Source organism: Hevea brasiliensis, chromosome 4 (genome assembly GCF_030052815.1).
Source record: "Hevea brasiliensis isolate MT/VB/25A 57/8 chromosome 4, ASM3005281v1, whole genome shotgun sequence".
Classification (NCBI taxonomy): Eukaryota; Viridiplantae; Streptophyta; class Magnoliopsida; order Malpighiales; family Euphorbiaceae; genus Hevea; species Hevea brasiliensis.
In genome coordinates, this window is record NC_079496.1 from 112,842,371 (window position 1) to 112,869,292 (window position 26,922).

General features: G+C 27.0%; 1 protein-coding gene and 1 long non-coding RNA gene across 2 annotated transcripts in view; both read right to left on the bottom strand.

The window, feature by feature from the left end:
- Positions 1-26,922, bottom strand: part of LOC131179329 (uncharacterized) — a 90,411-nt gene that overhangs the window by 40,221 nt on the left and 23,268 nt on the right. The window lies entirely within an intron of this gene.
- Positions 4,078-5,761, bottom strand: LOC110633136 (zinc finger CCCH domain-containing protein 20). The gene has a single exon (XM_021781631.2). It carries the CDS (start codon positions 5,708-5,710, stop codon positions 4,547-4,549), a length of 1,164 nt encoding a protein of 387 aa, XP_021637323.2. The 5' UTR covers positions 5,711-5,761; the 3' UTR covers positions 4,078-4,546.

Here is a 26,922-nt window from a genome sequence, read left to right on the forward strand (position 1 = left end):
CCTGCTTTTATCATTTGTTTGGATTAAATACAATATAATTTATTAATATATTATATCGTATTATATTGTATTGCATTGTTTTTATTGTTAACATGTTTAGAAATATGATATGATAAATAATGATTTAATAACTTTTTTTTTATTTGGTTTAATGGTATCATATGATATAATAAATATAAAAATTACTAAAATACCTTAATTGCTGTTTTAAATATACGAAGAGTTGTTATAATTTTTATTATGAAGGGTTTAAATTATTGAAAATGCATCTATAAGTCCTTAATCTTTTGCAATTCACATTATTTACCTCTTAATATAGGTGAAAGCTTTATTTAAAATTATTAATAGAAACAGTAACATTATCAACATCAATTAAAAAAATTAGATGAAAATTTCATTTAAAATATATTTTTTAATTAATGTAGTAATATTACAAACTTTATTAATTAAGGTTTGGATATTTGAGGAAATTTAGTGTCTAACATAACTAAATAATAATAATAAAAAAAATTCATATAATCAATCTCCACTAATTTAAAATTATGATTTAGTTGTTGTTATTGTTGTAATGTGATGTCTTTTTTTCCAAGTAAAAAATTACCGAATTAATAAAAATTGCGCTATAAAAAAATTTAATTAAATAAAATTCATAATTTAAAATAATCAACTAAGATTTATTTAAATAAATATATAATTTAGAATTTCAAATCCTTTATAAATTCATTCATTAAATATTCTATTTTAATGTATAAAAATTATACTTGTATATATGTTTATGTTTTAATGATTAAACAATATTAAAGAAAAATGAAAATAAATTTTAATAGAATAAAAAATTTATTAATAAAATTAAATAATAGAGATTTAGACAAAGCACATGCAGCGTTATAGCTTGGGCAGTTCGTTGGTTGAAAGGATAACATCGCTTTAAATGGCGGGTTCGAAGGGGCTAAGGCGGACCTCCAATTCCACGTCCGCCCCCCTCCATGGTTTCAATAATGCACTGAATTTTCGTTTATTTCCTTTTCCCAATGCAAATCTCCCCCCTAATAATGTCTGAATTTTCAACAATTGGGGACCATTTGCTTATATCCTCCATCTCCTATCTACACTCTTCTATTATCACTATTATTTCTTTATAATTGGCTTTATTGAAATTCGAATGCAAGACATATAGTTTCAAGGATGATTTTCAAATTCAGTTGAATTTAAAAATTAATAAAAAGAGAAAATTAAGAGTTTAAAATTCAATTGAGATCGAACCGATATCAAATTGGACTACCGATGTTATATACTATTGAATTCATTTTGAATGATATGTGAAAATAAATTTAATAAATTTTAAATTAAATATTTATATTAAATTAAAATAATAAATATTCAAACTTATATATATATATATATACACTTTTTATATACAATTTTGAATGAGACGGAGAATTCTGAAGTCCAACAATTAATTGAAAAGGAAAACAATTCCATTCAATTCAAATCATATACTGACATTTGAACCTCGTCATAATTGTAGACAATAGCTTTCTTGAATGTATATATACATTTTTTTCCTTTTATTATTAAAGAAATGTTCACGTGACTGGTCATTGAATTAATAATTAACAAAAAAATTAATAATTAATACAATGAGATCGTGAATAAGGTGTGTAAAATATAAATTTTTTTTATTATTAATATTTGAAATTATATATTTTTATATAAATAAAAATTAAATTAATAATTAATAAAAAATTATATATCAAAATTATATAAAATTAAGTGAAATATATATATATTAAATACATAAATTTAAATATAAATATTTAATATAATAATTATTAAATTAATTTTCATATAAATTCCAACATATTATAATTGTACTCTAACTATTAATTCATTCTTGAAATTTTCTATAATTAACATATTATTTTTTTAGGTGCATTTAATATATGATCTCATTTGAGAATAAGTTTTATAACCGTTAAATTAAATTTTTATATTAAAATTTATATAAAATTATTTAAAGAATAATAAATATATAAATTTAAATATAAATATTTAATATAACAATTATTAAACTCATAGTGAATCTTATATTTGCTACATGCTATTCTCTTTGTATTATTATTATTATTATTATTATTATTATTATTATTATTATTTGACTAAAATATTTTATAAAACTTAATTTTCGATTTATTCAACTTTTAACTTAAAATATAAGGATTTATTTGATATTTATTTCAAAATAAATTCACGGCTAAAATATAAATAAAATAAATGACATATGAGTTTTTCATAACAATTGAATTCCTGGGTTGATCTGGACCCACACATCTCTACCGGCAACCGGCACTTGAATGAGAAAATAAAAACAAATTCAAGGTTTCATTATCTACGACTTTGAGAATTTTTATTTATTTATTTAAAAAAATCCCCTTGATAAATACTCCAACTAACTGCACTCAAACTAAATAATTAATAAAATTAACGAGTCATCAATATCAGTAACTCTCAATCGAGGGCTGTGTCTATCAGGATTACGTCTCACCACCTTTGTAAAACCGCAGATTAAAAGAAAATCAGACGGTGGAGGCGTGGGATAGACATGATGTAAAAGGGACATGAAGTATTATTCTAACAAAGCCCAATGGAAGACTTGGACGATGTTGCGTGTAGGAAGGGGTTAAATAAGCGAAAAAGAAAAGTTGAAAACCAAGCGATTCATCCATCCCCACCTTTCCTTTCTTTGTCAGAGATATTTTCTCCCCCAAGAACTAACTAGAACCTCAAAGAAATTCTTTACATTTAAAAAAAAAAATAATATATTATTAATTTATTTTTTAAAATTATTAATATTCAAATAATTAATATATTTCTCAAGTAAATAATTATTAAAATTTTCTTATAGTAGTAAAGTTTTTCAATTTTTTTATTGTCAATACTAAAAATTAAAATTTTAAACTATAATAATTATAATAATAAAATATATTTACTTAATAATTCATTTTCATCCTTATGACGTCGATCAACTTAATAAATTGTAAAATATGAAAAGTAAATTAATTAAATAAAATTTAATTTATCCCCAAATTATTTTTTATATTTTCTTATAAATATATAATTCACCACTATATAATTAAAAATTTTACTTTTAATAGCATTAATTTAAAATAGATAAGATTTTCACAAAAAATTCCGTGTGAAGTGAAAATATGTAAGCTTAAAACGTGAATAAAATAATTATTTATTTTAGTATATAAAATAATTTTATCATTTATAAAATTTATATTGCAAATAAATTAAAATATAATTTGCCTAATACTTTTTTTCAACTTTAGTATAATGTCATAATTAAATTATATTATGAATTTACTATATAATTGAGTCAATATTAAATTAAAATATAAACTATTTAATAAATTATGTAATTACCCTTAGAAAAAGGAGTATTGGGAATATTCTCCTACATAAAAAAAATATAAAATAAAATAATGAATAAAAATTATTAAGTTATAATATTTTAATATATAAAATAATTTAATTATTTATATTATTTTATGTTAAAAATAAATTAAAAAATAATTTGTCGAACACCTTTATAAATTTAACACAACTAAACTTTCCTCAAACTATATGTTTATATTATATCTTAATTATTTTTACTATCCATAAATTAAATAAAAATATTAGCTTATTAAAAAACGAAAAACTAAATTATTTAATTTTAAAACATAAAAAAGCAAATTATTAATTTCACCGTCAACTCGAAATACTATAAAATAATTAATAAAAAAAAAAAGAAAATCTTGGCAAGCAAGATGACAGGTCCTCGTAGCGAAAGTAACATGTCATCAACATTCAAAGAGGAAAAAAAAACACTCCTGGCATCCTCCTCAATGCCTCCGTTACTAAACCTAACCCTCTCTTTTCTGTCCCTTCAAACACAGACATGTAAATGTTGACTATCTTCAATCTTACCCTCAACAGGGGAGGATCTCACTCTAATGTTTATCATCTCCCATCTCTCATTTTTTTAATATAGATATATAATATATTTATTCAATTATTTTAATAAATAAATTCAGGTGAACAAATACTAAGCAAATTCAATACAGCAAAATAGCCGAGGCAATTACATGGCTGTAATCTTCAATTTTTTTTTTACAATAATAAGATCTGCAGCTTCCATATTTTCATAATTTTAATACTAACAGAGACACTACTCAACCATTAAAACCGAATAGAGAAAAGGGAATAATCCATCTTCTTCTTCATTATACAATTTCTCCTCCAACTTCTACTTCAATTGCTGTCAGAATTCTGGACTTTCTCAGAAAATTCCCCAAAAAAGAGATTCGTAGCTCTTCACCCACAGATTTAATTCTACTTATTAATGATTTTTTTTTTTTAAATATACACAAATTTCTTGCTACCAGATGCCAAATTCCCATCTTCCCTCTCTCAATTCTTTAAATACTATTCACAGTGAGGGGTAGACTTCACCAAAAATAATTAACAATTTTCAAAAGCAACTTGGCTCGGGCTCCCTTCACTGCAAGAGCTCCGAGACCCACCCAACATCCGGACCATTAGTAGATTGGCCTGCATACGGGCCAACCCGACCCAACGAGTTCTCCTTCTTCAACTTCTCAAACATCTTTGCACGCAGGTCCCTCCCTGATTCCACTCTCTCCATCGCAGGCTCCTCCTCGCAATCATTTTCCCAAATATCACGGTGACCCAGTCCTGAACGGGTTGGACCGCCCGTTGGAGTGGATGGCAGGCTACAGAATACGGGTCGGATCATTGACCCTCTTGGAGATCCAAACCCGGATCCACCAACCTGCACATTCCAAGAAGAAGGCAAGGACTTCCCCTTGCCAAGCTGTAAATTCCTTAGTGAAGCCACCATTTCATTGATCGAATTAGACCCAAGGGACCGACTTAAGGATTGAGTCATCGGCGACATAGGAGGGGAATCAACCGGCGGCGTGGCAGGAGGTGAAATCGATCCGGGGCTAGCCAAAAAGGGAAGACTTTTGCCGCAAGAAGCTTCTATAGCCTGTCTCAGGGGCGATCCATCGTAAGAGTCGATGGAGTTGACACTCCTAGGGCTCTGCTGAGGCAGAACCCTGAGTTGCTCCGCCGTGTGAGCAAAAAAGCAGACCCTCCTCCTACAGTTTGGACCATCCTTGCACGGCTGAGTTCTGTAACGCGCAGGGTGCAACCAGCACTCAAACACACCATGGGCGAACTCACACGCATCACCTTTCTTGCAACTCCCTTTGCGAAAATCAGGGCAAGCTGTACCAGAGTAATGATACTTTCTCGGGTCCCTTCTCCTAGCTTTCTCACCTGGATGAGCGTAAGGGCACTCGGTCCAGTCATGTGACCTGCCACGTGCACACCGCCTCACCTTGAACTCGAACATCCGAAAATGATCGCAAGAGTAGGCGTCCACCGGAGAGTCCGGCTCCAGACCAGATAACTCGTAGTCAGGGTCCAAGTCCGGTTCGTTCGACGGCAGATAACGCTGCAGCGCAGCCACCACTTCTTGGATATTGTACGGGTTGTAGTCAGAGGCCGTAACAGCATTGCCTGAGTGGGAGCTCAGCGGTGACGAAGGATAAGCCTCAGGATTTGTATCGTCGAGGAGGGCCCACGGCGGGACGTGTACCGACGGATTGGGACGGTGTCGTTCTCCGAGCATCATCTTTTGGAAGGAAAGATATTGTCGCTTTGGGATTTTGTATGGAGAATCACCGGTACAGTTTGCCTCGCTTTATAAACTGCTTTGCATAACTATTGTTGGGTTAAAGCCTAACCCTGGTTAGGTTAAATTCCAAGGAGCTATATTACTACTGCGGTTAAAATATTGGGAAGTTTCAGAGTCACCACGCATTTGGCCTGGAGAATTACAAAGCGAAATGACATTGGTACACGTGTTATGGTACTGGATCAATTGCAACGTGGCGGACGTTAAATGATGCTGTAAAAACGAGTCTGCACATTGATTGTGGCTACGGAAATTTTTTAAAATCTACGCCCCTAGAGTTCCAAAGGCGGTGGAGGGTGAGATAAGCAAAGATAAAGACGATAGCCATAATTATTAAATTTTAATATAAAATTAATTATAATATTTCTTTAATTAAATTGATTAATATATAAATAAATATTTTGATGTAAGTGTTACCCAATCTCTGATCAACGTTGAGATAAGTTAATTAAATTTAGTGGAAGGACTAAAAAATTTAATTTTTTTAATATAAAAATATTTTAATTGAATTTAAAGAATTAGATATTAAATAATTAATTTTAATGAACTACAAGGAGTTAATAATAATTTACTTTTTAAAGTATAAGTAGCTGAATAAATAAAAATATAAAACAAATTAAAGCATATAACATAATTAAAATTTTGAAATGTTTTATTTATTTTTTAAAATATGGAGATGACAATTTTAATAATAATAAAATATATAAGTAAAAAGCAATTTACCTAATTATTCATATTAATACATCGTTAAATTCGTTAGGTTTTAATTTTATAATAAAATGAGGTCTAAAAAAAAATATGCACATTGATTGATATATAACGGTGGGATTGGAGTGTGTGACAATTATTCATTAAGCATAACGCATTAAAAAAATATTTAATGATTATTTATAAATTTATTGCAATACTTTTAATTCGCTAAATGATGTTGAAATAAAGTGATTATTAAAAAATGTCATATAACAAAATTTAAAAAAAAAAATCATCTACTTTATAATATAGAAGATGGATAGATTTATTGAAATTTTTATTTTTAATTTTAAAATAAAATTGAGAGTAAGAAATAAATTGATAGTATTTTTCAGCGAGTACCAAATAACAAATTCTTAAATTTGTAGCATTCTTGCGGCAACCTACGCTGATGATGTGTTATTGCTTTTATATTGAGTCCAATTGCCAAGCTAAGATTGAACTATTGTGATTTGCCATTTTCTCAATTATTCTACCTCATATTCTAGTCATAGATAGCTAATTTTTCATGTAATTTTTATAATATTTTTAAATTTTATTTTATATTTTATTTTTATCTTTTAATTTTAATTTACTAATAAAAAATTTTAAAATTTAATTTTAATTAAAAAAATCTTTAACTTATAATAATAAATTTTCATATTACAAAAATCTTTTGAAATTATAGTATGATATTTATAAATACTCTACTTTTATAGGAAGCAGAACATTATAATGACATTAGTATTTTTATGATAGGTTTTCATGTTAATATTTTATCATTTAATTTTTATTTATTATTAAAAATTTATAAATTTTTATTTTATTTAAAAAAAAAAACCCTCTAACTTATAACAGTAGATTTCCGTATTAAACAAAAAAATTTCTTTTAAGATATAGTGTTATGGCTATAAATGTATTTTCAACACTTTTTAATAAATGATAAATCATTCATTTTTATAGGAAGCAGATCATCGTGATGGCATTAATCATTTTGTGATATATTCAAATGATAGTTAAAATAGTCGGTATATTTTTTTTAATATAGGTGATAAAATGGTAATTTTTTCATATAAAAATTTATTAGAACTCATTAAAAAAATTTAAAATTATTTCTAAAAATAAATTAAAATTAAGAGATAACCTTATTTCCTCATTAAACCATGAGATTTACCCAATTTTCCAACTCATAATTATTTTGATGCCAATTGTAATATACCAAGGCCCAATTGATGATGGGAGTTGATTAATTAATAATTGGATTTAAGATTATGTAAATCTTTTATCAAACCTATATTCCACCAATTTGAGAAATGGTGGAATGTCATGTTTTATTTTAATTTTCAATTTTTTTTTACTATTTTTGTAATTTTCTGATAAGGAAAGCATATAAATTGATGGATAAAAAAAAAAGAGTTGAGTGATAAAGAGAGAAAATGATCAAATTGTACATTTTATAAATTTGGAGTAAATTAAACCCAAGCCATTCCATAAATCTTAAAAAGTAGATTGCATATCTGTGTGATTGAGATGGCATATACTTAATAATTTTATTTATTTAAATTCAGTTTCTTATAAATTTAATATAAAAAATATAATTTATTTATTAAATATATAAATTTTATATTTTTATACATTAAATTTATAGTAAATTAAATTTTTACAAGAATTTCATTAATTTTTAATTTTAATTATTTTTATTGGTTAATTTATTTGAATTTCAGTAATTATTTTTATTATAAATGACAGTGTTTTTCTAAAGTCCTTCTTACTGTGAAACTCTTTATTTTTATTTCCAAACCTTTAAATTTGGACCACACAAATAAATGTTCTGATTGCCTCACAAGGAAACAATAAATTCAGTCCCTTGACTGACTGCTGAGATGAAAAATTCTTATCCATTTTCTGATATATCATAATTTTTTAAAAAATATTTTATAATACTCTTACTGTCTTAGTAAAATAATAAATAATATAAATAAATTAGTAATTTTAAAATAAAGAGGAATGAAAATTTTAAAAGGAAAATAAATATTATATTTCACTTTTATATTTTCTCTAAATTTAAAAAAAATAGAGAAAAATATTTAAAATTATAAAAATATTTTTATATTTTTTAAGATCTTTTTAAATATTTAAGATAAAATTATCATTTTTATTATTAAAAAAATAACTTTCCTCTTAATATTTTTTTTTTCATAATTTAAAAATAAAATAAAAAAATTATTTCTCTTTACAATCATTACTCTCTTCTATTTTTTTTTCATTATTTAAAATTTTATTTTTAAGACTTTGCAAATCCCTTGGATTCGTGGTTGAGGAATGAAACAACTGTCATCATCAAATCTTCTGAGTATCAAGCAAAATTTGCTCTCTGTGTTATTTATTTATTTTGTTTATGGTAGATTGCTGTACATGTCATTTTCGAAAATATAGTAATATTCCAAAATTGCAAATAAATTTTCAGCTATGGCAATATTCCCTTGCTAGAAATCAACCCATATTTGTGATCAATTGTTCCTAATTTGCACCCTGCCTGCCACGCTGTTCTCCCCTTTATCAGAAAGTGTACATATTATTAAAATTTGTTATTTTTATATTATTAAAAATAAAAAATTATTTTTTATTTTCTTAAAATTTAAATAATTTTATTATAATTTCAATGAATTATTATTTATTTTGTTTATCCACATGTTCCCTTGGTAAGGCAGTACAAAGAAAAGCATTATAATTTCAATGAATTATCACGTGTACTATATGCATGATTTGGCATACAGGTGGAGGTTGATCTAGGGTTTATAAATGAGCTAGGCCATGTGCACAGCAGGAGAAGACTGCATCAAAAGTTCTGCCACCTTTGCCAGCAAAAAAAAAAGAGATAAAAAAAAATTTTAATATTCTTTTTTATTTTTAATTATTTTATAATTAAAATATTAATATAACTCATTAATTATTACTTAATTTATTAAATAAAAAATTCGACAACTGAATCGTTGTCCACTTGTCTCTTTGTGCGCTCTAAGCATACTCAGCTCTACACTTGGCTCGTTCTAGACCTTGCGAGTCCCTTCACTGCGGCACGTAAAGTGAATGGCAACATCCTGCTCATTTTATAAATGTGTCATTGCCTTCGTCTAACGTGCGCTCACATGTTTCGCATAGACACATCGTCAATAGCGTGATAACCAACAAACTTACATTATCATTTAAAATAAAAAATATTTTATTTATTTAAATATATAAATAAAATATATTAAATTTAATTTTAGATTAATTTTAAAATTTTTAATTAACATATTAAAAAATTTTATCAATAATAAAACAAAATGCAAATTTTACAAAATCGTCGTAGAGTCAATAAAATTTATAAAATCGATAAAATCATTTCCTTTTTAACAATTGTTTCAAAACAAGCTAAATAGACGGTTTAAAGAAAATTGAAATCGACTTATTAAAAAAAAAAGTACATTCATTGCCCATATATTTTTATTAATAATTAAATGTATTAAATAAAAATTTTAAAATATTTATAATTGTAATTAAAATATTAAATTTTTTGTATTATATTTAAATTTTAATTAGTTGTCATATTTATAGTAAAATATTAAATTAAACTAAAAAAGTTTACGAAAATTATAATGTAGTTTTTAAAGTGTTATTTTATTAATAAATTAATAAATAAATAAATTAATTAAAAATTTATATTTAAATATTTTTTATATAATATATTATAATTTATTACTAACTTCCTTAAATTTAATTTAATCTTTTTAATACAATTACTATAAGTAATTAAGTTTCGATAATACATATAATTTAAAATTTTAACTAAAATATAAATATCTTTTTTTTTTCACTAAATATGTAAATTTAAGAATTTCCCTCGACTGTCTCCGTCTCCGTCTCCTCTTTCCGTCTCCGTCTCGTCTTCGTGACTCAGACCATAAGAACGATGCAACAAATTCCATGGCCTGGATCTTGATTTAATTAGCCAAAGTCACTTATGGGTAGAATATAAAAAAGTGCATGCCCAAGGCAGACGGCACCAGTCACCATAGATTTACTTATTTAAATATGTAAATTTTATATATTTATATTTAAAATTATAATAAATAAAATTAGACAATAATTTTTCATTTTAAATCCAAAGCAATGGTGTTTTCCTTTGTGGTTTTTTTTTTTTACTAATGATCAGATTAGACTTTGTAAAATTGAATAAAATGGTATTGATTCTATACAAATATTATCATGTATTATTATTGTTATCATTTAAGATATGGGTGTTTGCAATTTGGGAACAGAAGATAAGGTCGTTGGAGTCATGTGAAGGGAGGGCGCCAAAGATACATGTCCTAAACCTAGGGGACACATGGCTTCACAGCCACTAACCAACAAAACATAATCAGCACACTGTACGAGGAAAAAGATCCATGTTATGAATGCGACCTTGTACGGACATATCTACGTGTCCCTATTCTTTCCCTTATTGCCTGTAAGCGTGGCCTTGTCGTTTACTACCCTCTAGCATGCTTTCTTCACTCACTATCTTGGGCCTTTCCCTTGACACGTGCCCAAATCTGCAATTTTTTTTTCAGTTCGATATTCCCGTGATTTTAACCCTCTTTTTTTTTAATTTTCTTTTATTTTTTTTGTTCGTCTTAATTTTCTTTTATTTTTTTAATTAGAATTAATGGATTACGTATAAAAAAAATTAATTCTTTTTTTAAATATATTTTATTAGATGAAAAAAAGTTATTAACGCCCAAGCACGCAAATGATCAACTGTGCCAAGTACTCTTCAACTCAAGCTCAAGCTGCATGGATATGAATGAACCGGGTATGACCCGAAAACTCATCTTCTAAGGACCTATTTAATATTATTATTAAATTTACTGTTAAAAAATTTATTTAATGGATTACGTATAAAAAAAATTAATTCTTTTTTTGCTTTATCTGAAGGTTCAGTCTCAATAAATACATTCGTTAACTCATAGACCTCAATCATTAAGCCACATCAAGATACTCATCTCACCTTTCAGTGAGTTTTTGCTTTTTTTATTGAAAGTTAAGACACATGTATATATAGTAACACAAAATTTACAGTATCAATACTCTTATTGATTGAGAGAAGCTGCTTTAATAATATTTATAAATCAATACATACGCACATCCATAACTCATGTAATAGTTAAAGACTTAAATTAATTATTTTCTATTCCTTAAATTAAAGTATTAATGGATTACGTTTCAAAAAAAATTAATTTTTTTTTAAATATACTTCATCGTATGAAATAAAACACATAAATGATTAACTTTGTCGAGTACATTTCGACTCAAGCTCAAGCTGCATAGATAGGAATCCTATGAATGAATCGGGCATGACCTGAAAACTCATCTTCTAAGGGGGTGTTTGGTTTATCTGTTGGGTGCAGCTGATAGCTGATAGACATCTAAATAAGTAAATTATAGTGTTTAGTAAGCTTAAAAAAATAGAGTTAATAGCTGATGGGTAACTGATACAATACCCATCAACTGCAATTTATATCAGCTCTATTTTTAGAGCCGTTTCTCATCAGCTGATAACTGATTTGGTTTTATTTTTTATTTTGACTATATTATCCTTTTTTATCTAACGTGAAAATTAATATTACTAATATTTTTATTTGTAATTTTAACATTTTAATTAATGTATTTTAATTTTGATAAAATATTTTTTATTAATAACATAAAATATAAAATATTTATTTATATCTAAAAACTTAAAATTAATTATAAAATTTTCTATTAACAATAATAATTATTTTATTATTTTATTTATATTTTTAAAATTATTTAATTATCTTAAAAAATAATTATTTTCTTATTTTAATAATAAAATAAATAATATAATATAAAAAATTAATAATTATATATTTATTTAAATAATATAATATATTAATTTAATAATTATATATTTACTTCAATAATAAAATAAATAATATAATGTAATAAATTTATAATTTTATATTTATTTAAATAATAAAATAAATTATATGATATATACTTTTATTAGTCATTTCACATATTAACAGCAACAGCTAAATATAATTTTACTAAATATTTAACATAAAACAGCTATCATCAGCTATCAGTTATCAGCTATTAATTATATTCAACAGTTAAACCAAACAAGCCCTAAATCTTCATCAGCAACCGTCGTCGTATTTTTTTCCGACAACAACTCGCTAATGGACACTAAGAGAAAACAATTCATCAACAGAACAAGAATGCTTAAAAAATCTCACTCAAAACCAAAATCATCTTGCTCAGTGCCTTCAAAGCTAAAGAAACGGAAAAGATTTACAGCAAACACCGAAAAAATAGTGGCAAGAACCAGTGTCGCACTAACCGAGAAATTGGCCTGACAAACACAATCCTTTCTTACTCGCTTGAAGGAAATCGAGACGGACCTAATACTAAACCTTCGAAATTGCCAGCTAAATAACTCTTAAAAACTTCAATCAACCTGCAAAGAAGGACCACTGCAACATGCAAGAAACCAAAACTCTATTGCTGGAGACTGAGAAAAGACTAAGGAACTAAATGAAAAAGCTAAGAAAAACTATGAAAACCAAAGAAAATAATTAATTTTATGATACGAATGTATACAATCAAATGTAGAAAAGACTTATTCAAAGTGTTGATTTTATATTTAATAAAATCTTCTAAATAATCTCTTTATTATTGTCTCTCTCCTTCTATTTTACCTACCTTTTCTTTTTTTTTTTTTTCAAAAAGGAAAAAGATTAATTTTAAATATGATGCCTCAGTTTTTCGTTTTAATATTTATCATAATTATCCTTAATTATTTGATTTAATCTTTTAAGTAAAATTTTCTATGTTAAACATTATTAATCTATTTAAATATGTTGAAATTTTATTTTTTAAATTATTTTTAATTAATTAAAAGTTGTCATGAGTTAATTTTTTTTATTTTCACTTATTTCGTAGAAAATATTTTCTTAAAAAATATTTTTTTATATTTTTAATATTTCATAATTAAAAAGAAAAATAAGTTATATTTAAGAAAAATAATAAAAAGAAAAATCATTTTCTAAATTTTATTAATTTTATTAAAATATTTACACCTATATAATATAAATACATATCATTAATTTAATATTACAATATTATTTGAATTGATATTAAGAAATATCAATCATATTAATAAGAAAATGTTAAAATTAATATAATAGGTTTTAGTTATAAATAAATTTTTAATAATTTATAATAATATATTTAAATAATACTTAAAAAAAAAACCTTTTTTACTTTTAAAATTCAATACCGAAACGACCTAAGACAAATTAATTAATTAATTAATTGGGAGTACAGGATATATAAATTGTTTGTCAACCTAAATATTTATTTTTATATTTACAGATATAAATTTGTCCTGTTGAATATAAGGATAAATGAAAAATGTAATAATGATAAGTATTTTTTTTTTATATTCAAATAATATTATTAAAAATAAAAAATAACATTGGAGGGATTAAAAGAGAGAGAGATATATACAGAAAATGAATGCAAAATTAAAAACAGAAAGTAAAAGTAATGTTGATATTTTATGTGTTAATTATGATAAACAAACCAAATTTATTAATTAAAATAAAAATATAATGAGTCATAATAAATTTTAAGAGTGGGAGTGAATTAAAAAAAAAAAAAAAGTTGAAAAATGACAATTAGGCCGGCACTTCAATATACTAGTTTTTTACTATACTCGTTAGAAAATTCGTAACTTGATTTTTTTTATATAATTTTAAAATAATTTTTTATATATTATATGATATTATCGTAATATTATAAATACTATATATAATTATTTAAATTGAAAATATTAATTTTAATGTTATTTTAATTAATTATACAAATAAAAATATTTATTAAATTAAAAATTATTTTTTTATTTGATTATATTTATACGAAAGTTATGTGTTATATTATTATAATATTAACTTAATTATAAATTTAAATGTAATATAATAAAATATATATATATATATAATAATAAGTTTTAAAATATAAATAAGTGAAACTATTTAAAAATTAAAATAAATTAATAATAAATATGAATTAATCCATTAAATTTAATTCATTTAAATTTTATATTTTTTTAATTTTTTAAAAAAAGTTTGATTTGCATATCTTATTTTAATTTCTCATAATTTAAGATAATCTTAACTTACATCATGAAATTTCATGTATACTATGTGAAAGAAAATTATTTATTAAATTAGAAAATAAAATAATTTTTGAAATTATTTTTTGTTAGTTTATTGTATTATTATTATTATAAAATTTTTCTTACATTATAGTAATATCTTGAAATTTTATATTATTATATTATTTAATATAAAAAATTTAAAATCTATTTAATATATTAATTATTTAACATATTTAATAAGTATTTTTATTTTTTAAATTGCAAATTATATTATATATGTTATAAATATATTATTGATTAAATATAAATTTAATCATGCATATTTTAAATAAAAATTGAATATATATATATATATATATATATATGTGTGTGTGTGTGTGGGGTTTAAGTTTCTAATTTTAAATTAAAAATTATAAAAAAATTTTGTATAATTATTTTTAAAAAATAAAATTTATAAAAAATATAAATTTAAATTATTAATATTTATAAGAATATTTTTATTAGTTGGAAAGTTAATAATATTTTTTGTTTGGTTGACAATTATAATATATTTTTAGTATAAGTAGAATTATTATATTATAATAATCTAAAATTTTAATTTGTATTAATTATTGTAATATTAAAAAATAAAATTATTAAGTATTTAATAATAAATATTTCATCACTAAAAGTTATTAGTGACATTATATTATATTGGAGAATTAGCCTAATAAAGCATTTAGCTACAAATTTTCTGTCACTAAAAGATTAGTGACGATAATGTTTAAAGATATTGATTGCTACAATTTTTAGCAACATATCTTTTTGTCACTAAATAGTATTAACGACGAATTTATATGATTAGTTATATGCTTTAATATGCATTATTAGCGACGAAGATTTAACTGTCGCTATAAATACGTTTTTGTGTATTTGTATAAATAATAAATAGATTAATAATATTTTTTATTTATTAATTTCTTATTTTAGTTAATTATTTTTTATAAAATTTTATATTTAATTGAAGTTAAGTATAATTAAAATTTTAAATTTTAAATTTATATATACTTTAAAATTAATTTAAAAAATAAAAATATAATTACTTCTTATAAAATTTTATATTTAATTGAAGTTAAATAGAAGTAAAATTAAGAATTTTAATTTTATATGAATTTAAAATTTTTAAGAATTTTAAATTCATATAAACTTTAAAATTAATTTAAATAATAAAAATATAATTATAATTCATTTTAATAATGAAGGGTAATTTGAGTAAAATTAATTTTCTTCTCCTCTTTTCATTCACTTATATATAATATAGATTGCAGGAAAAATATTCAATTTAGCTTATATACTTGTTAGAAAAATTCAATTCAGTTCATTTTTAACTTTAGTTCAAAATTTTCAATTTAAGTTCAATTTAGCCCACGAATTAAAATTTATGGGCTAAATTTCTTAATTTCTTGATTCAAATAAAAAAATAAAAAATTTAATTTCTTAATTGAAGTTTGAAAATTAAGAAACTTAGCTTTATGATTTTCTAAATTTTTGAGTTAAATTAAAATTTATAGATTAAATTAAAAAAAAAAATTAAATTAAACTTCCCAATAAATATAGGAGTATGATTGAGCATGAGGCATATGTGTTTCATATTTGACACCATTGCCATAACCCATAAGAATTCTTGTTTGAATATAAACATTGGATACTTATTTAAAAAAAAAAAAAAAAAAAAAAACCCATTGGGTACTTTCATAATAAGAGCAGCTGGCTTGTTGCTTTATTTGTTTATTTTTAATCAGCTAGCTTGTTGTTTTTATTTTTTTTTTCATGATTTATGCCATTTAATTTGTTCCTTTCCTTTAGCATTCTTCTTCTTTAAGGTTCTTGAGTATCCAATGGTTAGAGTTACAGCATTACTAGCTAAATGTTAGTGGTTTTGCACTGGATTTATTAATTTTATTTTATTTTTTAGTATTTAAATTATTAATATATTTATATTTATAAATAATATTAATCAATTATACTATAATAAATATAAATTTAATATCATATAAATTATTAAAATATATATCTTTAAAATGCAATAAAAATATATAAAATGTTAAAAAATAATTATTAGTATAAACTTACATTAATATCTCAAATAATTAAAACAATTATAAATAAAAAGTAAAATAAAACGTAAAAAATATACTCCCATTTAAAATTTGTAATTAATTTATTTTAAATATAATATTATCAATTAATAAATTTATTATTTTCTGATTTAATATTTAAAGTTGATTATAAAAATTTTAAAAATTGAATATGTAATTAATTAAATTATATTTTTTGAGTCCAATAATATGAGATTATTTAAGAAATATAATGTAAAAGCAATCTTCAATGTATACATGTGAGAACTGCACACTTTCCCTTGCATATAATGCAAGGCAAGAACATGGAAAAATGTGGAAACATTCCATTTCATCATGAATTGACTAAACTAGTAAAAATAAATAAATAAATAATATTATTTGAAAAAATGCCATCACATCTTATATTTATTCCAAACATAAATTAATTTATGGTGTAAACTGTAAATTAGTTGAGAACTGTGACTTTCCCTGGCCTGTAATGCAAGGCAATAACATGGAAAAATGTGGAACTTTCTATTTGGTCTTGAATTGACTAACCCACTAAAATTAATAGTACTGGTTGAATTAGTAGCGTAAAATTAATTCTAAGTCAACTTTATTTATAAGATCAAAAATTTAAATTTTAGAATTCTCTTTGTAAAAAAGATTTTACTTGGGTATCACGTTTAATCCGAATATAAAACATCACATAACTAAATTAAAAAAATAATAATAATATAAATTATCTATTAAGGTTTTATATAAAATTGAAATTGAGAGGCTATAAAATACTTTTTAAAAAGAATATTAATTTTAAATATCATTGAAAAATGATTTAATTATTTAAAATTTTTACAATTAAAACATATTAAGTTTAATTTTAACTTTTTTTTTAATTAATACATTTAAAAAATAATTTTCTATTAATAACAATTTTTAATTAATAATCCAAACCCTGAAAAGGTTTAGGGAACTGGAAGAGATTGAAATAAGTGGAGGGGTATTGTCATGATTCATGAGCAAGACATTTCAAAATAAAGCCCTCAAGTCCAAGTCTAAGGTGGAGGGTTTAAAATTGACTTGATTGAAAGTGAAGGCATGGAAAAATGATACAACTACCTGAGACTAGCAGATGATGATAATCTTCTTGGGTTTGTCACCAGTGAAATGCCTAATTTTATTTCATTGATCCAATTGAATTTTGGAATTGTGGGTGGTGGCTATCTTAATGGGTGAGCTTGAAATTACCGCCATGAAAGTAACATTTTACTATAGAGGTTGTCAACATTAATGGGATTTTGAAGATCTATTGACACGTTCATATGAAAATGAAAGCTAGCTATAGTTTTCTTCTATATATTTTATTTTCTATAATATAATATTATATTTGGTATCATTTCATGTCTATTCTTCTATATATTTTATTTTCTATAATATAATATTATATTTGGTGTCATCTCATGTCTATTTAAGGACTTACAAAATAGTGGGGCACTTGGCATGGATGTAATGGACAATGATAGTTCTATGCCCAACTCCTCCTGTTTGCATGACAATATCTATCCTTTTAAAAATAATGGCTTCTCTACTCTCTTTTTTTTTTTTTAGTTGGGCACTGCAGGAATGGATTATCCAATCTGAATAGTCCCTAAAAGCCTTCAAAATTATAATATTATCCATAGATTTTAATATTCTTTTAAAAATTACCGTTTGCCCCTAAAATTTCTAAATTTTAAAAAGTTGCTCATAAAATTTAATGTATTTTTTTTTAAAGTTACCATTCACCGTTTTAATATTTTTATTTGCATTTATATTTTTCTATTATTTAATTTAATTTTTTTAATATTTTAATTTTTTATTTTAATCATATATTTTTATTAAGATTTCATTTACTTTTTTTAATATTTATTTTTAATTCTCAAAAATTAATTTTTAATTTTATTCCTGCTATTAAATAAGCGATATATATTTAATTATTGAATTAAATCGATTAGAGTTATGAAAAAAAAAAATCAATCATAGTTAAATTTAATTTGATATTTTTTTAAAAAGAAATTTATAATTAAACATTTATTTATTTCATAAAAATATATATTTTTTAATTTTTTTACAATTAGAAAAAAAAATATTTTCTCGGTCCTGCATAAGTCGAAGTCTTCATTCTTTTGGGTAAAGTGGCTTTCCATTTTGACCCAACCAAGCCCCACTTTCCTTATTTTATGGCCTAATTTCCATTTTTTCCCTTATTTTTTCAATTTATTTTATTTTTATTAAAATTTAAATTTATTTTTTTTTATAATTTTTTAGATCAAATTAAAACTTAATTAATTATTTTTTTCAACATATAAATAAAATGTTTTTTTCTTTTAATATATTGCACACTTAATAAGGATTTTTTTTTCTAATTTAATTTATGATGATTATTAAAATAATAATATTATTCATATTTTTATTTTTATGAATAAATGATAATTTAATTATATAATCTTTTCATATATAAAAAGTCGATTATTAATAATTAATGTGACCAAATGACATATTTTTTAATTTTCAATATTACAATCAAATGATATTATTTTTTTTAAGATGATTTATTTTCATAAAAAATGAAATCAAAATATTTTTAATAATAATATTACAATAGACATTAATTTGATAGTGTAGGGATGTTGGTAATTACTATTTTTAATATAAACTATTTAATAATATTTAAATTATAATATTGGCCATAGCGTATGCATTAAATTGAAATTGAACAGAAGCGAAGTGATAATGATGTCATGAATGTCTTCCACCTTCAAATATCTTAATGGAATATAGTATAATGTTGGTTTGGTGATCAATATTCTTTAGAGATAGGCATTTTCTATCCTAAATTATGTTAATTTATTGATTTTATTAAGATAATGTAATATGAGTGATGTTTTGATAGTAATATTTTAAAGATAATTATGAGAAATAAATAATGTTTAAGCTTTCGTTTATTTTGTATAAGAAAATATTTTTTTTATATATTTTTTTAGTGTTTGAATATTTAAAATGGAAAAAAATTAAATAAATCTATGTATATTTTAATAAGATTAAATAAGTATGTACTTAATAAAATATTATTTTTTTAAATTTTAAATACTAAAAATTATTTATTAATTTAATTAAAATAAAATTAAAAAAGAAATTTAAAACACGGTGAACAAAATTATTTAATATTAAAATTATTATTTTTAATATTTTGTTATTTTAAAAATAATATATTATTATATGTGAACTTATTTGACCTTAATTAAAAAAATATAAGAGTTTATTTGACGTAAAACTTAATTTTGGACTAATTTAGCTCTTGAAAGTATATGGCTTATTTTTTTTTCTACTTAAAAATATAGGTTAATAAAAAATATTTTCTAAATCGATAAAAAATTAAGTAATTTAAAAAAAAATTTAATAATTTTATTAAAATATAAAAATATTTAAATATATAATATAAATGTAAAGTTTTAATAATTTTATTAAAATATAAAAATATTTAAATATATAATATAAATGTGTAATATTAATTTAATATTATAATTAAATAATTAAAAATATTTTTAAATAATTTTTTTTAAATATTATATTTATTTTAGGCAAACTCAATTTAACCATTCCATTCAACTCTCGTTGGCTGAGATGAAATTCGTCTATGTATAAAGTGAGGAAAGTTATAGGTTGTGGGGTTTGGTTGGAGTACAAAATTAGTAAATGAAATTCAAATCAAATGAAATTCACAATTTGGAGCTAAATCGGCTGTTAGAGTCCCACATATCACATCATAAGCATGGGAAAGAGGGAACAATTGCCCTCTTTATTCAAATAAGGAAAAAGAAACGAGAATCACCTTTATACTCTTTAAAATATATTATATATTGTAAGGATGTTTTCTAGAAATTTATTTTTAGAGTGTCAAAAATAAATATTAAAAAAATTAAATAAAATTTTATTAACAACATATGAATAAAAATAAAATATTAAATATTAAAAAATTAAAATTAAGTAATATATAAATAATTTGAATAAAATTGTGACATTCTAAAATTTTAAATTTATTATTTTGTGAGTAAATATTAATATTTTATTTTATTTAAATTTTAAAAAATTATTTAAAATTTTTCAGATTTTAAAAATTAGGTTCGATTTTTCGAAATATAAAACTTTGATGATTTTTAAAAATTAATTTAAAGACCATGTAACAAAACTAAAAAATATATTTGGACTCTACGAATTTTTCTGAATTTTTTAAAATTATTTTAAGAATTTTTGGGCATCGTTTTCAATCCCAAGGCAAGGTAAAAATTTAAAATTTTGTATCCGGAATCAAACCAGATCGGATTGGACCGATCGAATCGACTGGATTTCTTCTTTTTCTTTCTTCCCTGCGCGTTCCCGTCCCTCTTTCTCTCTCTCCGATTTTCTCTCTCCTCCCTCTTCCCCACGCCGCACCGCCTCCACCCCAACCTCCTCACCTCGCCGGCAGGCCACCCTAACCATTCCTCTCTGCCGGCCGACACTCCAGGCGCTCGAAAACCACGCGCGAAGCTCTCCCTGCGCATACATGCCGTTTCTGCTTCTCAGCCAAAATCCGGCCTATCCGGCCACCGTTTGGGCCGGGTCTTGTGTCGAAACTCATCTACACTTCGAGAGTGGTTTGCCCAATTTTTGTCCGAGAAGTTTTAGCTCATTTTGACATTTGGGCTAGATTTCTCGCAAACCGTGAACTCCACGAGAAAATCGAGAGTATCAGAATGCTCGACTCGTCGAGAGCTTCGCGGCAATATAAATTTCAAAATTTTTTGACACTGTTTTTCGATGAGTCCTACGAAACTTCATAGTATTTTTTTGAGCACTAAATGAGCTTAGAAAATTTCGTAAAAATTTTGTACTAACCCCCGTGTTGTGGGCTTCGTGTAGGTACCTTAAATTCGCGGAAATTCAACGGTTGCCCGGGTCTACAAATTTCCAGCCAGCCAGACAGGCTAACCAAAAAGTCTTGGAATTGAGTCGAGATTTTGGCTACCCCACTGTTATCAGATGTCTCGAGCGCGTTCTTGAGGTCGGAATCGGCATAGGTAAACCCGAACCTTGCTTTTTCTCAATTGTCTAGTGCTTGAATTTGATTAAAAGTTCATAAAATATTCGTGGTAGCTCAGAAAATTATGATTCTTTTTGCATTAGCTTAGTAATATTGCTAAGGACCGCGGGGCAATGTTTTAGAATTTTTAGAGTTTATTTGGGTAGTTTTTGCAAAAAGGGTCAATTATAAGGACTAAACTGTAATTTTACATATTATGATTGATGACTGTTTGGATGGGCCCAGGAGGGGCTGTGTGATGTGATTGAGTTGTGGGTGTATAGTTTGTGGATACAGAAGTGCATTTTTAAGCCTTTTTACAGGTTGGATATGTCCTAGGTATAGGGGAGACTCTGCCAGATTTTTGGCACGATTTAGAACATTTTTGGTCTTTTCTCAATTTGTATTGAGTAAAATATATTAAATAATTATAATAAAATTGTCAGGTGAGCCGGGACAGCCTTCCTCCTCCGCCCAACCGCCACAGTGATTGCGGTTAAGTCTGTGAGTAAAATATTAATTTTAATTATAATTTCGATATTATTATATGTTCAAGCATGCTCATACATCACTTATATGTATATATCTATGTAGTTAAACACTAAGAACGTTTATATTGCATTCTTAATTGATGAATTGCCATGGGTGTTGTTTGTGGTAATTTAGAGTAGTGTGCGTGCGTTGGCGTGCGTGTGATATGGTACTGGATATGGACAGGACAGGTAGACATGGCTTGAGATCTTCACTGAGACCCGATCCTTTGGGGTAGACACGACTTGAGTTCTTCGCTGGGACCCCATATTTGGTTTATTAAGCGAAAGTCCGGCTTGAGATCTTCACTGGCAGATGTTGGATTAAGAGGTCTGTATAGGGGATCAGTTCCTATATATGTATTGTTTGACAGCATTGGGTGTGTGAGTGCTCCAAATTGCCTTTTGATGTGAGTTGTATAAAATTTATAATGGTGTTGTATTTCACTTCACAGGGTGCATTAGTTTTAGATAGTTATAGAGATTATGGTTAAAATTGATATTTTACTCTCTGAGTCGAACGCTCACTCCTGTTCATCTATTTTTCTAGGCTACAGGATATTTCTTGTTGAGTTCTAACCTGCCTCTCTCCCTCACAGATTGTCTATTAATGTCTGTAATGTTTGTATAATTCTGTTAACTCCTAAAATTCTGCATGTGTTAGAAATATTTATTTGATTTGGGTCTGTAATATATTTGCTATGTTGGACCTGTAAACTTATTAAAAGCATGTATGTTAGACTGGATGAGGGAGTCGAGCTCCCATTTATTTTTATTGACATTTGATTATGAGGAGGGTGAGCTGAGCTCCCAAATTTATTATATATTGTGTTTACAGGTCGGACGAGTAAAAAACTCCTCTTTAAATGGTCCATTTTATGGTCGGACTCTGTCCGGTTGAATTCTTGAAATTAGGCCCAAATGGGCCTTAGAGTTAGGTTGAGGAATAGTTAGGTTTGCTACGGGTCTCGGGAGCTTTAAGCTGGCTCAGGTCCAAGTGCCAGTCCGACCCATAGGTTGGGTCGTGGCAAATGTGGTATTAAAGCTTAGGCCCCAGATTCATAGGGAATATTTGTCTAAAGTGTTGGGAATAGTCTAATAGGAGTCACATGTGGAAAATAGGGTCCACATTCGTCTTGCATTATCATCTTTGCTTCTAATTTTTGCTTTATATAATTGTGTGTAAATATGAGTCTATAGAGTTGTGTAATATGCCGTTTTGAAATTTTGTGGGCTAATGCTACTGAATTTTTGAAAAATGCGTAGAAGCATGAGAGCTGCCACTGTACCAGAACTAGATGTACCTGATGAGGTGTAGGCACAGGATAAGGCGCCTGCCCCGAGGAGGTGAGGTAGGAGGCCTAGAGCTGCTCAAGTAGAAAAGCAGCTATCACCAGTTCAGGATCACTCTTTTTTGGCGCCGGGTCCCATGGACCCAATGGCAGCTACTCTAGCTAGTTTGCAGAGAACCATCAATATGATGGCACAGTATATGGTCCACCCTCCCCAACAGCAGCAATCCACTGCACCAAGAGGGGAACCTTATAAAAAAATAATTAATTTCAAGAAATTAGTGCCGAGTACTTATGATGTGTCAGATGATGCTTATTGATTTTTGGATTCCTGCAGACAGGCAGAGACGAAGTTGCAGTTGACTGATAGGAGACTTGTAGAGTATGTGCAGCATGTCATGGGGCCTATGCCTAAACAATGGATGAATGAATACATATTACCTCAGATGGAAGGTTTGTCATGGACCCAGTTTGTAGAACTGTTTATCAACAAGTTTGTGTCAGAAAGTTTCAGAGATCAAAAGGAGTGGGCCTTTGAGGCCCGAAGGCAGAATGGCAAGTCTGTAAATGAATATGCTATAGAATTTCTGGAACTGAGCAGATATACCCCTACAGCAGTGGTTACAGAAAGTATGAAGGTGAAAAGATTCCTAAAGGGGCTGGACAGGAGGTATGCAAACCTGGCCATGATGTCTAATCAGTCTTTTGATATGGCAGTTGATTGAGCCAGACAGATTGAGATTAGCTATACAGGAGATGACAGAGGAAGGGCAAAGAAAAATAGAGCAGAGGGTTCTTCAGGTATTCCCCATATGGGTACTACGGATAGCAGAGGCCAAAGTAATTACAGAGAAAGAAATAGGAATAAGAAGAATGGTTTTAAACACAAATATCGAGGATTTAGACTAGGGTATGGATCCAGCAGTGGTCACAGTTCGGGATACAGTAGTTCTGAGTCTGGTTCAGGATCCTCTCTTGCACCTTGAGCACAATGTGGAAGAGGACATTCAAGACCTTGTATGATGGGTTCAGGAGTATGTTTCATGTTTAGCTAACAAGGTCACTTTGCTAGAGAATGCCTCGTGTTCAGCGAGTCACAGATGGGGTCACAGGGTTCTATTACAAATGTTCTTCGTCAGCTGTATCCTGGTGCTTCCAGCATGGCAGGTAGTTAGTTTAGTGGCCAACAGGGCCGAGGATAAGGAGGACGTAGATTTGGAGGTAGATAAGGAGGTAGAAGTCAGTATCAGGGTTTTGCAACGCAAGGTAGGGGTCAAGCACGGGTTTTCACCCTAATCCACCAGGATGCTCAGGCTTCCAATGCAGTTGTGGCAGGTATTCTTCTAGTCTGTTCCTATGAGGCTTGTGTTTTGATAGATCCGGGTGCTACGCACTCATTTGTCTTCTTAGTGTTTGCCATGAGATTGGGTAGGAACCTTACAACTTTAGAATGCCCTTTATTTGTAGCTGCCCCGCTTAGTGACAACATAGATGTAGATATGGTTTTTCCGGGTAGCCTAGTAGAAGTGGATGGAAAGATCCTCCCAGCAGACTTGGTTCCTCTACCAGTAATGGATTTCGATGTAATTTTGGGAATGGATTGATTGGCAACTCATTATGCCACATTAGACTGCAGGAACAAAAAGGTATATTTTCACATACATGGTATGGAAGAGTTTAGCTTTGATGGTGATAGGAGTGTGGCTCCATGTAATTTGGTGTTAGCAATTAGTGCTAAAAAAATATTGAGGCGTGGATGTCAAAGGTATTTGGCATTGATGAGAGATACATCTGTAGAAGGTGTCAACATGGAAAGTGTTATTGTTGTCAGAGAATTCATGGATGTCTTCCCTGAGGAGCTTCCAGGTTGCCACCAGGAAGAGAAATAGAGTTCTGCATTGATGTTGTACCTGGTACAAACTCCATATCAATGTCGCCTTATAAGATGGCACCAGCAGAATTGAAAGAGCTAAAGGAGCAACTACAGGAGCTTTTGGACAAGGGTTTCATACGTCCGAGCACTTTACTTTGGGGCACTCCTGTTCTATTTGTGAGAAAGAAAGATGGGTCATTGAGGTTGTGTATTGATTATAGACAGCTGAACAAGGTAACTGTAAAGAACAAATATCCACTTCCTCGGATCGATGATTTGTTTGATCAGCTCCAAGGGGCCAGATTCTTTTCCAAAATAGACCTACGGTCAGGTTATCATCAGTTGAGAATCAAGAATGAGGATGTGTCCAAAACAGCATTCAGGACAAGATATGGTCATTATGAGTTCTTGGTGATGTCTTTTAGACTCATTATTGCACCAGCAACCTTTCTAGACTTGATGAACAGGGTGTTCAGGCCATTCCTGGACCGTTTTATCATCGTATTCATAGATGACATTTTGGTATACTGTCGAACCGAGGAATAACACGTGTGGCATTTGAGGATGGTGTTGCAGATTTTGAGGGAGCACCAACTATATGCCAAATTTTCAAAATGTGAATTTTGGCTAGAAAGCATCTCATTCTTGGGACACGTGGTTTCTAGTGAAGGCATTCAAGTGGATCCCAAGAAAATTGAGGCTGTAACTGATTAGCTTAGGCCTACAACAGTTACTGAGGTGCGAAGTTTTTTGGGCCTAGCTGGCTACTATAGGCGTTTTGTACAGGTTTTTTCCAGGATATCAGCTCCCTTAACTAAGTTAACTCGGAAGAATATTCCATTCATTTGGACAGATGATTGTGAGGAGAGTTTCCAGAAGCTTAAGGAGTGTCTAACTACCGCCCTTGTGTTGACATTACCAATGAGTGGTGAAGGATATACCGTATACTGTGATGCCTCTAGAGTTGGCATAGGGTATGTTTTGATACAGAATGGAAATATAGTGGCGTATGCTTCAAGGCAGCTAAAGAGGTATGAGCAGAACTACCCCACCCATGATTTGGAAATGGCGGCTATAGTCTTTACACTAAAGATCTGGAGACACTACTTGTATGGTGAAGTGTGCGAGATATACATCAACCACAAGAGTTTGAAGTACATCTTCTAACAGAGGGATTTAAATTTGAAACAGAGGAGATGGATGGAGCTTCTGAAGGATTATGATTGTACCATCCAGCACTACCCTGGGAAGGCCAATGTAGTAGCAGATGCTTTGAGCATAAATTCTTCTGGCAGCTTGGCGCACATATTAGCGAA

What these genes read in the sequence shown, in the direction of transcription:
- LOC110633136 (XM_021781631.2), bottom strand. Translation starts at nt 5,710, where the DNA reads ATGATGCTCGGAGAACGACACCGTCCCAATCCGTCGGTACACGTCCCG.